The sequence below is a fragment of the Saimiri boliviensis genome, chromosome 19, assembly GCF_048565385.1.
Source record: "Saimiri boliviensis isolate mSaiBol1 chromosome 19, mSaiBol1.pri, whole genome shotgun sequence".
NCBI lineage: Eukaryota > Metazoa > Chordata > Mammalia > Primates > Cebidae > Saimiri > Saimiri boliviensis.
Window position 1 is genome coordinate 37268582 of NC_133467.1, and position 15454 is coordinate 37284035.

The 15454-nt window shown below is 43.9% G+C and overlaps 1 protein-coding gene across 1 annotated transcript in view; it reads left to right on the forward strand.

Moving 5' to 3' along the window:
* The window catches only part of PGLYRP4 (peptidoglycan recognition protein 4), a 47594-nt gene that overhangs the window by 20858 nt on the left and 11282 nt on the right, over positions 1-15454 (forward strand). The window contains exons 9-10 of the mRNA XM_010329661.3: positions 12275-12370; positions 14623-14730. Of these exons, the coding sequence (XP_010327963.3) occupies positions 12275-12370; positions 14623-14730 (204 nt within the window). The remainder of the gene's footprint in view (positions 1-12274; positions 12371-14622; positions 14731-15454) is intronic.

Here is a 15454-nt window from a genome sequence, read left to right on the forward strand (position 1 = left end):
CCGGGCGCGGTGGCTCAAGCCTGTAATCCCAGCACTTTGGGAGGCCGAGGCGGGTGGATCACGAGGTCAAGAGATCGAGACCATCCTGGTCAACATGGTGAAACTCCGTCTCTACTAAAAATACAAAAAAAATTAGCTGGGCATGGTGGACTAGGTATTGTCATTTCTGCCTGACAGCTGAGGAAGCAGGTTCAGAGAGGTTAATAAGTTTGTCTAATGTCATATAACTTACGGGTGTCAGTGCCAAGATGGGCTTGCATCTAGGTATATCTGACTTCAAAATCTTTTGGGAATTATACCATGGCAAGCTTTCTTTGGATCTCAAGTTCCTTCTTCTTCTTCTTCTTTTTTTTTTTTTTTTTTGGGACAGAATTTCGCTCTTGTTACCCAGGCTGGAGTGCAATGGCACGATCTCGGCTCACTGCAACCTCCGCCCCCTGGGTTCAGGCAATTCTCCTGCCCCAGCCTCCTGAGTAGCTGGGATTACAGGCATGCGCCACCATGCCCAGCTAATGTTTTGTATTTTTGGTAGAGACGGGGTTTCACCATGTTGACCAGGATGGTCTCGATCTCTTGACCTCGTGATCCACCCGCCTCGGCCTCCCAAAGTGCTGGGATTATAGGCTTGAGCCACCGCGCCCGGCCTCAAGTTCCTTTTTAAATGCCGTGACCAGAAGTAAACACGATACTCCAAGAGTTCCCAGACTCAGGCAGAGCTCAGGGGAGCCATTATTTCTCTCACTGCAGTATATGCTAATTATATATGGTGATACATACGAAAATGCTTTGTGAATGATACAGTTCTCTGTTGATAGTTGTAATAATTATAAGGCCTAAGAGTGCATGACCTATTTTCATTTCCGTGTCCTCCTGATCACTCTCATTGATTTGGCAGATGGGGAAAACTATCAGGCCTTCTAGAAATAAGTGATATAAATCCACATTTCACCCATTGTGCCTAATCAGACTTAGTTTTTAAAAGAGTGTAGTTTGTCCTGATTTAGTGACATCATGGTTTTTCAGCCATGAAATATTTCAAAATCTCAATTTTGTCATCTACTTTGAGCTCACTGTGCACTCGATGCTTTTGGGTCATCTGAAAATATGAGTGACCTATCTTCTCTGCCTTCTTGTATCCTTCGTCAACATTCTTCCCATAGGGAATTCAGACCACACTTGCTGGATGATGTGTGCCAGGTACTTCTGCATGATTGCCCCACCTAACCTTTATAAAACCCTCATGAAGTAGGTACTATATTGTCTGTTTGCAGATGAAGTCACCAAGAGGTGCCCAAGAATTAAGCTGGCAGACAGAGTACAGGCTGGCTTGGAACCAGGCCCCTGACTCTGGATTCACTGTCAACTTTTCCTTTATCATAGCTCCCAGCAATTTCATTATAGCTTGTGTGATTTCACCAGTGACCTCCTCCGAGGGAACCTGGTTCATCAAGCACATGCCTTTCCTTTCATTTATCAGTTACAAACATAATGACACAATGAGAAGTGCTACCATGTAGCCCATTTGGTTTTATAATGCGGTAGAGAGAAGGAATAATGGCTGAAAAGTGTGTGTGTATGTTTGTGTGTGTGTATACATATTGCCACTAGTATCCAACATTTTCAGTCAGCCCATATGGTTTATTCAATCCATTTTTTTACTTAAGCAAGTGTTTCATTTAATTCTGTCCTTAATTTTTCCTTTATCTGTTTGAGTTAAAAAAAAAATCTGGGGCACTAGTTCACATTTCAAGTGTGAAGTTTCTGGCATTTCATGACCTATAAGGCCCTCCAGTTAATGTCAGATGCCAGCCAGTTATTGAACCATGTGCCTCAGCATTATGTTTAAGGATGTGGAAGGGACACTGCTGGGTGGTGGTTGGCTTATCTTTTGCTCTCTGCTCTATCCCCAGTTCCTACCATGGTGGGAGGACCACTGGAACATACTGTTAGCTCAACAAATATTTGTTGCATGAATCAATGAATGAGTGTCCTTCATTTCTGGATTGTGGGCTGTGTTTTGGGATCTCCTGATAATCCACTTGCTATAGATGGACTTGTGTCCCCCTCAGGTTGAAGCTCTTACTCCCAGTGTGACGGTACTTAAAAATGGGGCCTTTGGAAGGTAATTAGGAGTAAATGAAGTCATGAGGGTAAGACCTTCATGATGGGATTAGTGCCTTCATCAGACACCAAGAAGTCTACACACACACACACACACACACACACACGCCCTCCCCCAAGGAAAAGGCCATGAACACATGGTGAGCAGGCAGCCATCTGCAAGCCAGGAAGAGGCCCCTCACCAGAACGTGACCATGAAGACAACCTGAACTCAGACTTTCAGTTTCCAGAACTGTCAAGGAATAAATGTTTAAGCCACCCAGTCTATGATATTTTGTTGAGGCACCCAAACCGAGTAAAATATTAATAATCTCAATTTTTTATTTTAAACTTTCAGATTTTAAAAGAACACGGCTTTAATTGACATATAAAATTAAAAATAATATGCCGGGCCAATACAATGTATCTCAAAGCAGTCGGGTTGTAACCTCTGCTCTGCAGGGCTGTTAGTGCACGGGTCTAGTTTCCCTCTTTTGGCAGTGAGCTCCTTGAGGCTGGTGGCCTTGTCTTGTTTGTCTCTATTTTAAGCATCAGGCACAAGGTAGCTCATTAAATGGTTGTAATTTCCAGAGCCCATTTCAGATTTTTCCTTCTCTGAGAAGATTTCACTTCTGACGGCCTCCTGTTCACTTGCGTGACCCCTGGACCTGGATTATCAACGGAAGACCCTCGGAGTTTCTTTGACACTGTGCACGTGTTTCTATGAAATCAAACTGCCCAGCACCCTGCTTTTCCACTGCATATCTCTGTGTCTTTCCTAGATTATGATCTCACTGAGGCCAGGCTCTTATTTGTAGCTCTACCCTCAATGCTTAGTACAGTGCTGGGGAGTGCCTGGCCCATAGTTTATGCTGAATAAATAAATATATGTTGAATAATAAAGCCATGCATGGGTGGATGAACAAATAAATAAACCCTGGGTCTGTTTACCTTTGCCCTTTAATTTTGATCAGAGCCACTGGCTGTGATTATATATAATCACATGATAAATGTTACATGTTAATTCATAATTATATGTAATATTACATGTCATTTTACATAATCACATATTGTATATTATTATACATTATATGTGCCATATCTGGTTCAGGTGGAAAATAAAATAAGGGCCGGGGAGGAGAAAAAGCAGGACTGGGAGAAGTTTGGCAGGGGCGGGTGGACTGACAACCAGGAGTCCCCATTCATTGCAGGCTACCCAGAGAGGAGTCTTCATTGAAGAATCCCACTTCATCCACGTAGCAGGCAGATGATTGTTCCAACCTCTGCAGGGCCCAGGGGCTCAAGGCTCTGATCTTTAGCTTGATACATAGGAGCTCTCACCCCCAACTTGCCTCCTCACTGTAACCAAGGCTCACAGTTAAGGATGAGGGCATGCAGTAGGTAAATTGTTCTCTTTAGGTGTCTTATTTGTCAATAAGGGAGGCAACTCTGCTAATGCATGAAATGAGGCAACTGTCTTCACTGTTTTTGGTCTGGTATTTTAGTCACTGGGTGGGAGCCACTGAAGTTTCTTCAAGTGGGTTATTTAAACACAAAATGAAACAATGCAAAAACAGGTTTATAGACATGCAATCAAACCAGCGTTCTCTCCTGTCCCCAGGACAGCCAGTGAGCCAATGTCTCTTTCCATCTCCACATCCTTATGTGTCTCTGGGAGCTTTACTCCTTCTAGATAGTAATCAGCAGCCTTTGCCAGTCAGAGGGGTGTGATAGGGCGCTGTCACATCAGACACACAGAGTTGTTGTCCTGGGTTTTCTTCTTTCAGCTCTGAACCTTCAAAGTCCTGGCTGAAAGTGCCCACTAGACGATGGGCACCAGAGCTGAGCTCCAGATTGGCATTTTTGCTTGACTTGCTCTGTGGTCTCAAGAAAGTCTTTCCCTCTCTGGATATTAGTATTTTTTTTCCTTTAAAATGAGGAGTCTGGACCATTTCTAGAGCCCACTGGAGTTTTCAGTTGCTGTGGACTGAACAAGACTACAGGGTGCTCTTCTGAATCCAGGTTTCCCTGCTGTCCCACCAGCAGAAAAGTTCCTGTTCGGTCCATGCACACTGACTCCTCACAGAGGGATCTGAGGTCTGGGAAGGAATTACAGACTCTCAGAGGTGAACTTTGAGCCTAGCCACTGCAAGAATATATTCTAAACCACTGCCTCCTCACCCTCTCCTTTTATTCCAGGTCTCCTTCCAAGATGCTTTCTGCAACCATAATATTATCTGGCACTATTATCTGCAAACTTGCTGACACTTTCTAATACATTCTCTGTCTACCCACTCCCCTGGCGTCTCTTGTGCATCACAAGGTCTCAGCAAACTCCTCATGGCCCAAAGGTATCTTCAAATCATAGCCCTGCCCTCTGGGCTCAATCCAGACCAAGACCTGATCGCCTGTTTGCTCTCCAGACTGTTTCAGCATTGATACAAAGAACTTCCATTATCTTTGTTTCTTCAGACTTCACAACTCTGAATGCTCCCCACTGACTTCATCTCAGAGATCCCTAGTCACAGAGCTCAAGTTCATCATCACTGAGAACTATATCACCTCCCAAACTAAGAACACTGGAAATTTCTTTTATATTTCCAGTCTCTTATACTTCAAAGATTTTCACCATTTTACTCCTTGCTGAAACCAAGCATGAAGCCACAGGGTGATGACTTAACAGACCATTAAATATTATAAATTTCCACCTTAATAACCCATTCCTGGCTTCTGCATTCTTCCTTATAATTCCTTTTACTTAGATATGTCTTTACAGAAAGCATACAGGTTACTATATTTGACCTCAATGTCACAAAGATTATTGGTGTTTGAGCCTGTGTCCCACGCCATCCTATATAAACTCTTTGAACGAAAACTAATTATTGCGATACTTATTTCTGGATGATGATAAACCTCACATAGAGTAAACGATGGTTGTGTGCAGATTAATAGTTTTGATACGCAGGTAAGAGAAAAGTCGAAACAGTTGGGAGACTTGGGAAATTCCTAGTGGTGGGAATGTGAACTCTAAGGTCACCAAAGAGTCTATACTGCCTTCTCCTGGCCGTATCCAGTCAAGACAGCCTTTAGCTTTTGGGCTGATTATTTCCATGACGACTTTGTTTATATATGCTGTTATTTTTTCAAAGATTTTTTATAATGTGCTTTGCTAGGAGAGGTGATAATACCAGGGATAAAAAGTTGATGAAAGACTCACTGCCTTCTGAAGTTTAAAGTCTACCAGAGAGATAGACACAAAGTAAATTATCAAATTAATTGTGAGATGATATACTGAGGAGTATGATTATATTGCTTCTAAGTGCTTCCATGTAAAAACATATACATTAGAGAACGTAGCTCTTTTGTGAGACTAATCACGAATATTTTTCCCAGGCTTGTTATCTGCTTATTGCCTTTGCTTATGATACATATTTAGGTTTTGGAGTATGCAAGAGTTTTTTATTTTAAGCTGCAAATTTATCATCTTTTATGATTTCTGAGTCATATTTAGAAAGACCTACCATTCCCACATTATAATAAATATTCATTCATATTTTCTGAAGTAATTCAGTGCTTTAATTTTTGTATTTTTTTAAAAATTCATTTAGAGTTTATTTTGGTGCCGTGTATGGTAGAGATCAAAATTTTATGTCTTTCCTTATGGCTGTCTAGTTGTTTCAATAATATTTTTTAAAAATGCCGATTTGCTTGTTGGATCTACTTTTGTGTCCTTCAGACATGTTTTATCCATAGTTGTACAGTTAAACATATCCAATGCTCACTGCAAGTTTTCAGTTTTGCCAAAATTTCTCCAATAACCTGTTGACTGGATGAAGATTATTCTCTAGTAAATTACTCAGTGAAAAGCTTGCCTTAGTCCATTTTGTGCTGCTATAACAGTATACCTGACACTGGGTAATTTATAATAAACAGGAATTTATTGGCTCACAGTTCTGGAGGCTGGAAAGTCTGAGACTATGGCACAAGCAACCCGTGAGGGTCTTTTTGCTACATCCTCACATAGTGGAAGGCAGATAAGGCATGAACCCTCATTACCTAAACACCTCCCATTAGGCCCCGCCTTTCAGAACTGTCACATTGGGAATTACATTTCCAACACATAGATTCTGAGGGTCACATTCAAACCATAGAAGGGCTCATGAAGCAACAATATTTACCTAGTTACTACATATTCAAAAGTTTTGTTTTCTGTAGACTTTGTACTTTGAATAACAGATTGGCTGGACATAAAATCCTTGGCTCATGCTATCTTTTCTTTGATGGGTATCTTGCAGGTTCTTCTCTGTAATCTGCATGTGAATGTTGCTGTTGAGAAGCCTGATGGCAATCTAATTTTTTCTCTTATGAATGACTAGGTCTCTTTGCATGACTGACTGAAAAGTTTATTTCTTCATATTTTAAGTACCATAATATGGTTTACTGATTACTATTGCAGGTAATTCTCTCAGGTAAAAGTGTGACCCTTCAATATGTAGAGTCGTATCTTTGATTTCAAAATATCTTTTTCTTTAATTATTATTTAAAGTATTTACTCCTTTATATTTGTTTTTTCTTCTTTTGGTACGTGAATTATATATATGTTGTACCTCCTTTGCCTGTCTTCCACATTGATCACTTTTGCTTTAATTCTTTTTTCCACAGATTTTTTTTTATTGCGGTGAACTACACATACAATTTACCATCTTAACTATTATTAAATGTACAGTTCTGAGATAATAAGTACATCATATTGTGTACAAACTCTAATTCTTTTTAATCTGACTTTTATTTTTTCATTTCAGTTTCCATGGACTTCTAAAATTTCTCTAGGACACTGACATGTGTTTTCTGGGGTACATGCTCCCCTTTGCACTCCTTGTATTTTAGTCTTAATTCCTGAGATGATTATGTCACTTCTCTTTCAGATCTTCCTATAGTCTAGTTAAATTCTTCTTTGAGGTCTTTTACTTCTATTTTGTGAAGTTTTTTATTGTTAGACAATTAGGAAAATTATGTTGAAATATTTTTCCCTTCTGCCTATTGTAATCTTTTTTAATGATGAGTTTTCTTTGTTAATAAAATACAATTTTATGTCATATTTGAAAATGGAGCCTTTGTTTGGATGTGGCAGCTTTGCCTTTTTATTACTCATATTTGAATGAGTTGTATTTTTCTGGCCCAGTTGCTACAGGAGTATCCAGTGGTGGTTGTGTTTGGAGGTGGGAAAGAATTAATGCAGCCTCTCCTGTTTCTCAGCTCATTGGCTCCTTCACCTGTTGCACTTAATGGGCAGTTTATTGGATATATTGTGATACTATCTTTGTTCTCCTTGCACTCCCAGTCATTTCTGTCTATTTCCACCAGTTCTTATGCAATACCTTTTCATGCATAGAGCTGTCCACAGCAGTGCCCCACTAGCTGGTCCCTCACATTCTGGTGATGAATATTTGCTGCTGATTCCAGGTTCTGCTGATAACGGTCTCTTTTTCTCATAGCACCGACCACTCCACCACCTCACCAGTCACTATTACGGCTTCTTTGATTTGCTCTTCCCGACTCCATACTTACTTTCACATACCTAAAAATCTGTGGACATTTTTGTCTTCTTAAATTATATATATTTACAGCATGTTACATGATGTCTTGGAACAGGTATATATTGTGAAATGATTCAGTCAAGTTAATTAACATATCTATCACCATGCATACTTGTTTTTTTGTGGTGAGAAGATTTAAGAGCTACTCTCTTAGCAATTTTTAAGTATACAATATATTAGTATTAACTATAATCACCTTATGGTGCTATGGACCTCCCAGACACATTCTTCCTTTGTAACTAAAACTGGATTTTTTTCATCTTCTAATTTTGCTGAAGGTGTAGGATTTTAAGATATTAATTCTCCTTGTATCTTTGTATGGTTATGAGAAAGATACATTGAAGGTTCCATTCTAAGCTGCTGACATGCTCCCATATGGCCAGGAGACTGCCTGATTATCTTAGATACTGTATTTGTTTTCTATTGCTGCATGACAAATGGCCACAAACTTAGTGGCTTAAAACAACATTTGTTGTTTTGTAGTTTCCATGTGTCAGAAATCTGGACATGACTTTTGTGTATCCTCTGGCTAAAGTCCTTACAGGGCTAAGTTAAGGTCTGTAGGGCTGCATTCTCATCTGGAGGCTTGACTGGGGAAAAATCTGCTCCCAAGCTCATTCAGTTTGTTGGCATCATTCATTTCTTTATGGCTGTGTGACTGAGGCCCCTGTTGCCTTGTTAGACGCTGGCCTGGAATCACTCTTAGCTCCCAGAGGCCTCTCTCAGATCCACTCTGGGGCCCGCTTCATAGGCCTTCTCACAACATGACAGATTATTCTTTCAAGCAGGATCATTTCTCTTTAGGAAGTAAGGCAACTAGGCCAGGCATGTGGTTCACACCTGTAATCCCAGCACTCTGGGAGGCCAAGGCAAGTGAATTGCTTGAGGTCAGGAGTTCAAGACCAGCTTGGGCAACATGATAAAATCCCCTCTCTACAAAAATACAAAAATTAGCCAGGCATAGTGGCACACCTCTAATCTCAGCTATTTGGGAAGCTGAGGTGGGAGCACACACACCGGGAAGTTTGAGGATTCTGTGAGCCACGATTGCACCACTGCACTGCAGCCTTGTAACAGAGCAAGACCCTATCTCAACAACAACAAAAATAAATTTAAAAAGAAGAAAAAGGAAAGAAAAGAAAGTAAGGCGACTACACAACATATTATATCTGAGTGACTTTGAGTTCCTAATTATTGGGATTAAAAATTTAAAGGGCTATTTTGTTTAATAATTCAATTTACGTAACTTATACAAAGTAGCTGTTTATTCTAATTGTTTTCATTAGCATTAACCTATTAGCTATAACTTTTACCTGTGGAAGGAACACTTTCTCTAATTTTAATAAAAATACCATATGGGATAACAGCGGTCTTGCTTCAGACTTCCTGCCAGCTAATCCCTGGGTGTCCTCCGATCTCTAGTTGGGGACTGCAGTGTCCTACCCATTTTCCTTTCCCTTTGTGGGCTGCCACTGCCCCTTTATCACGTGAGTTTCTTCTCTTCCGTGTCTGGCCTTCAGAGACATTCTCTTTAGTTCTCCCGAACTTGCTGTTCTAAAGATGAACTTACAAACCACTTTCATTTTAAGGACTTATTCATGATGGCAAAACATCCAAAGTCATAAATAAAAATTTCAGACTCATAAGGTGGTGTCTGTCATTGTCACCAACTGTAATTCCTGGTCCCCTTGCCAGACCTCTGAGGCCCTCACCCAAGATTCCCCACCCAATGGGAAACGGACCTCACTCAGCATGTCTCCCTCAGATGCTGGCAGCCATGTGAGGCTGCGGGATCTAGGACAGGTCTCCCAAGCTTTTGTTCCTGAAGTGTGCTTTGGGCTCATCAGTATATAGAACAGAGTGGATATACAATTATCTTCTCAAGAGTGCACGGTGCTTTCCAAGACCTCTGGCCTGAGCATTCCCCTTCCAAGGGGCCACAGCTCTGGCATCCCTGGTAGAGCCTGACTGAAAAGTCTTATGCATCAACCTCTTCAGAGAAGGGATAGGAATTCTCGGAGATCAGAGTCGAGGATTGAGGGCAACTGTCAGGAATGGGTGAGGAGGGGAGAAACTTCGTTTGTTTCAGGGGAAGAGTCTGAAGTTGAGGTGGGTGGTAGATAAATGGGCATGGTAGCTACAGGGTCCGAATAAGTTATAATGATGACACACTGCTAGCTGCCTCCTGGGAAAGTGCCTTTCAATTTCCATCCCTTCACCCTGCTCTGGCTGGTGACTCCAGTGGAACCTGGAGCAGATAGGTCTTTATTGGTAGGAAGCTCCCAGATGTCAGGGACAGAACCCCCAGCACTCCAGGTCTGCCAAGCATAAGGGCTGGGGAGGAAGAAGGAACTCAGGCAGTGTTGGGCAATCTTGCCCTTTCCCAGGGAGGAGCTGCCTGGCTTATTCACAGGGCGGGTCCCAGGTGCTCTCAGTGCGTTCCCAGTTTAGTTTCTCCAGGTGCCGTAAACGGAGCCTCAGCCCTCTGCCTGCCTCTTCTCTTCTGTCTTTTGTTAGGGATCCTGGGCTCTCCTCTTCTCGCTGAGAAGCCAGAGCCCAACTGTTCCTTTCCCAGGGAGGGAGTGCCCTTAGGGTCAGGGAGAGTGAAGGCCGGAGGAGGCACCAGCTGGAGAAGGAGGGCAGGGCCTGGATGCCAAGTCTGGAAGGGAAGGAGCTGCTGGCCAATCAGGAGTGAGCCGACTGCCCCCTGACCTGCTGGGCTGGGACAGCACAGGACGCACTGTGAGTTGAGTGTAAGTCTGTTTCTTCTTCAGAAGCCCTCTTCCAGCAACGGGACTGAAGGCTATCAAGTTAAAATGTGTACATGGAAGGGAAAGTTCCCCTGATCTCCCTTTTGGAATCTTTTTTCCAAATAAGAAAACTTTCTTTATTCTAAATTCTTCTAAGTGAGTTCGGTTTCACCCCTCCTGGATGTTTCTTGAAAAGGCTGTGGGTTCTGGGGTTACCTCTACCTAATTTCTTCCCTTTCTGTAGAGTCCTGAATTCTTATCTGCTGTGTCTCACTTGTCTCCTGCTCTAATATTTCTTTAAGTATACAGGATGCACAGCAATGTGAACCAAGGTGGTAAAACCTTGGCTCCAGCTTCCCCTGCCAGTTCAGTGTTTGCTATTCATGGTGCAGTTGGGAGACAATATCAGTCCTGTCTCTGGCAAAGCCAGGGACTGGGCTCAAGCCTTCATATTTTGGATGTATGATATGACAAGCTTGGGGCAGGAATTGCCACTGAAGTTTCATGGTTGTGGAAGCACCATGATTAAATGACCAGGGTCCAAACCAGAGTTGATAGCGGCTTCCAGTAGCTTTGCAGGAGGCCAACTCCTAACAGGGCTTCAGTCTTGGGAAAGTGAATCCTCACCTCTCATTTAACTAACGAGGGAGGCTGAACATTTTCCCTCTTATTTATTAGGTGCTGGCCTCATTTGTAATCGGCTCATTTTGTCTTTACTGCAGTTTTCCTGAATCAATGGACTTGTGGGTGTTATCCACTAGGTTGTTGCTTGTTCTGACTCAGGAAGTAGACAAGTTCTACTCTTAAGATGTGGTTTTAAAAATTTTCCATCTGGGGACTACTGATGGCAGTTTAAAAACTCTGAAGGGGAATGATCTATCCCATTTGGTTTCAAACTCTATAGTTTCTCACTAGGAAAACTGGCGGCGTGGTGGGGGGAGTTGATGTTTTGGTTGGTAGCTCATTGAGTTGAAGTTTTGGTCTGACTGAGCATGAGTAAGCAATTCCCTTCTGCCTGGAAGAGCAGGAAAGATTCCTGGAGATGGAAAAGACGATAGTGATCCTACAGTTCAATGTTCATCATCAGAAACTTGAGCAGGTTGTGAAGTTTCAGGCAGAGGCTCTGGAGTCAGACAGACCTGGGTGTGAATCTGGCTCTGACCCTAGCAGCTGGGAAACTTAGGACAAGTGACTCAAACTGTCTGACGCCCAGTGTTCTGATGGTAAGTGTGGGTCTCACAGGTCATTGTGAGACTAGTGAATATCCATGGAGTCCTCAGCAAATACCTTGGAACACAGAATGCAGTCAGTAAATGGCAGCTTTTGTTACTATGGTTCTCACTCAAGAAGAGGTTAGTTGAGCATCCATCAGGGGTCTTTGCAGAGTAGAGGACTGAATTGAATGACTTTACATACCTGGGACTCCCAAATGGTGCAGGTGGTAAATCCATGCCTGCTTCTGTTTGTAGTTCACTCTGTCTGAGCCTCAGTGTTTTTTATCTATAAAAATGGGGTTAAGAATACTTATCTTACAGGCCTTTTCTAAGAATGAAATATGAAATTGGACCACTAGATATGAAAATACATACACAGGGTTTTTTTTTTTTTTCAAAACAGCAACCTCGAGGATTTTAGAAATTGTTATTTTCTGTCCCAAAAGGCCTAAGAGCAGGCACTGGGGCTTCTATGAGGGACCAGGAGCTAGCCAGGTGCTGACCCTCAGGAAGCCACGGGATGGCAGGGGAGGCAGACAGTGGTGCCGCATAATAGACGGGTGCTCCGCTTGCAGAGTTAGCCGGCTGTGTTAACTGTCAGTGTTTCTTCCAGGGCCACCGTCCACGCTCTTGCGGTCACAGTCCTGGGACCACGTGGGGATGCTGCTGAGGCTTCTTGCCTTCTCCATTCTGGGTCTCCAGGCCTGGGGTAAGTTTTCTTTCGTTGTATCAGAAGTGCTTCTGATGAGCAAGAGAAGACCCGTTCTCAAGTTTAATAACAGAAACCCATCCAAGTGCTTTCCCTCTGCTAGTGGGTAGGATAGCTTTGCAATTTGGAGCCCCGATCTAGAGTGGATAGCTTTGCAATTTGGAGCCCCGATCTAGAGTTGACAGATCTTCATTCAAATCCTTGCCTGCCCTTTGTTACGGTGGTCAACAAGTCATTCAATTTCTTTGAATCTTATTTACTCCCATGAGAAAAGGATAATATTGCTCATTTCTTAGGGTTGTTTCTGAGGATTAAATTAGATCACAAGTGTGTGCCATTTGGCACAATGCTCAAGTAGTAAGTGCTGGGTGATTTATAGCTATGATTTAATTATTATCAGCATCGTTATTATACCAATCACAGTGAAACCCAGCCCTTGGGTCTATACTTGCAAATAAAAGTAAATTCCCAAAGAGTAGCAACGCCCTTTCTCTAGATTAAGAAGAGTTCTTATCGTTTTATACGTAACAGTAGACACATAGAAATGTTCAATAAACAAATGCTGTTGAATTAAAATGAAAGTGGGCTTGGCGATTCTTAAGTATGACCTGTTTTTCAGTTTGTCTGACATACACAGACCCTGTTCTGAAGGAATAATGTAATTTAGCTTTCTCTCTGTCCTCTGCTACTCTGACAGCAAATTCAATGGTATTACCCGGAGTTAGTGTTGGAGAAACTCATAGGACAGGGAATACACAGTTCAGCCCTTCACTGTATGGCTGTATGAATGGAGAAGCGGAGGCCCTGATGGGGAAGGCCGCTCTTTTTTTTTTTCAGACGGAGTTTCACTCTTGTTACCCAGGCTGGAGTGCAATGGCGCGATCTCGGCTCACCGCAACCTCCGCCTCCTGGGTTCAGGCAATTCTCCTGCCTCAGCCTCCCGAGTAGCTGGGATTACAGGCACGCGTCACCATGCCCAGCTAATTTTTTGTATTTTTAGTAGAGACGGGGTTTCACCATGTTGACCAGGATGGTCTCGATCTCCTGACCTCGTGATCCACCCACCTCGGCCTCCCAAAGTGCTGGGATTACAGGTGTGAGTCACTGCGCCCGGCCAGAAGGCTGCTCTTTCACTCTGAGCGTTCTGTGGGTTTTGTTTGCAAAGTGTCCTCTCCAGGTTGCTCCCTCCCGCTCCCCGCCTTCACAACCCAGCTCCGGCCCTCTCCCTGTGAGGTGGGCTCCCGTCCTCAGCAGTCTATCTATCCGGCACACCTTGGCCTTGGTGTCCTGGTCATGTATTTGCTCTCGATTTCACAGAAGAACAGAATCCCAGAACCATGGTGGAGAACCTCAGCGATTTTGTCTTGTAGGAAGAGAAACAGGTCACATTGTGGCAGTGACTAACCCAAGTTCATCTGACAACTTTGGGGAGGCTGCAGGGTGCAGTTGTTATGAACAAGGGCTTCGGGGTCAGAGATTTTGATTGGAATCTAAATCTGTGCTTAAACCTCTGTTATGTTAGACAAGTAACTTAACTTCCCTAAGACTTGGTTTCCCTTCTGTATTGAGAGCGTAGTTGCTTTGCTTAACTCATGAAGTTGTTTCAAGTCACAATTCTGAGAGTGTCCTTGGATGTGCTTTGTAACCACAGGGCTGGCCTGTGAGAGGTGGGGCCGGTGACAATGTCACTGCTGCCACTGGTGACTTCTTCCAGGACTCCTGGTACTGAATAGGAGTAGCCGGGATAAGGACAGGCTGGCGGTGTCTAATCCACAATAAAGCGTCTCTAAAACGTCTAGTTTTGGAAGGCAGTCACAATGATCTATATATTTCTGTTCCAAGAACCTTATCTGGCACCAATAGGTGCGTAAGATGTGTGTGTTAGCTCAACATGTTACGACTGTCTTGGTATGTGACACCCTGCTGGGTACCCATGGGTTGATTAGTAAGTCTGCAGGTGAACCGGGACAGGTGGCACAGCCCAGATAAGACAGCAGGTGAGACTGCGGTGCTCCTGGAATGGAGGGAGGCTGGGGGAGGTGGGAAGATGAAGGCCTCTCTGGGCAGATGTGGGAGGCAGAGGCAGGCCGAGGCCAGAGACATCTGTGGTTCTCCTCTGTGTGCTTCCTAGAGGACGTTAGGTGACGTGGGGAGGCTGAGAGGCTGTGCACTGTGGAGTGGGATGTCTGGCCCAGCCTCTGCGCATGCTGGCCACGTGCACTCTGAGGACCAGCCCCAATGCTCTCTTGCAGGGGATTTTCCACAGTTCTCCTGGAATGAGACCGAAGCCAGAGGCTTGTCGCAGAGGTTTATGAACCTGTTTGTCGGCATCTCACAGCTCATTCACAAGAGTCGCAATGGTGAGGCAGTTTGGAAATTGGCTGGGGTTTCTGAAGCGGTCAGAAATGTTTCTCAGGACTTGACGATGTCTGGGTTGAGAGTGAATGAGGTGGGGAGGAATCTCAAGAGGTTCATCTCCAACCACTTCCATGGATCGTCCTGAGTCCTTAGGCAAAGGGGGGTTCCTGGGCCTAACGAGAGAAAAGTAAGAGAAACCCAGATGAAGGAAGAAAGGAGGCCAGGCACGGTGGCTCACGCCTGTAATCCCAGCACTTTGGGAGGCTGAGGCGGGCGGATCATGAGGTCAGGGGATCAAGACCATCCCGGCTAACACGGTGAAACCCTATCTCTACTAAAAATACAAAAAGTTAGCCAGGTGTGATGGCACGTGCCTGTAGTCCCAGCTGCCCGGGAGGCTAAAGCAGGAGAATTGCTTGAGCCAGAGAGGCAGAGGCTGCAGTGAGCTGAGATGGTGCCACTGCACTCCAGCCTGGGCGATAGAGCCAGACACCGTCTCAAAAAAAGAGACAGAGAGAGGAGAAAAAGGAGAAAAAACCCATAGAGAAAAGACATGTTCTCCACTCCCCAGCTCCAGCATGACAGTGTCTCCACCGTCCCTCAGAGCACTCTTGGGGCTCCCACAGTGAGGATGGAGAAAGAGAGCCTTCAGGCAGCCCGCAGCCACACGTGGGATCTCACAGCCCTGCCGCTAGGCAGTTCTTGCCTGGAAGAGAGAGGCGCAGA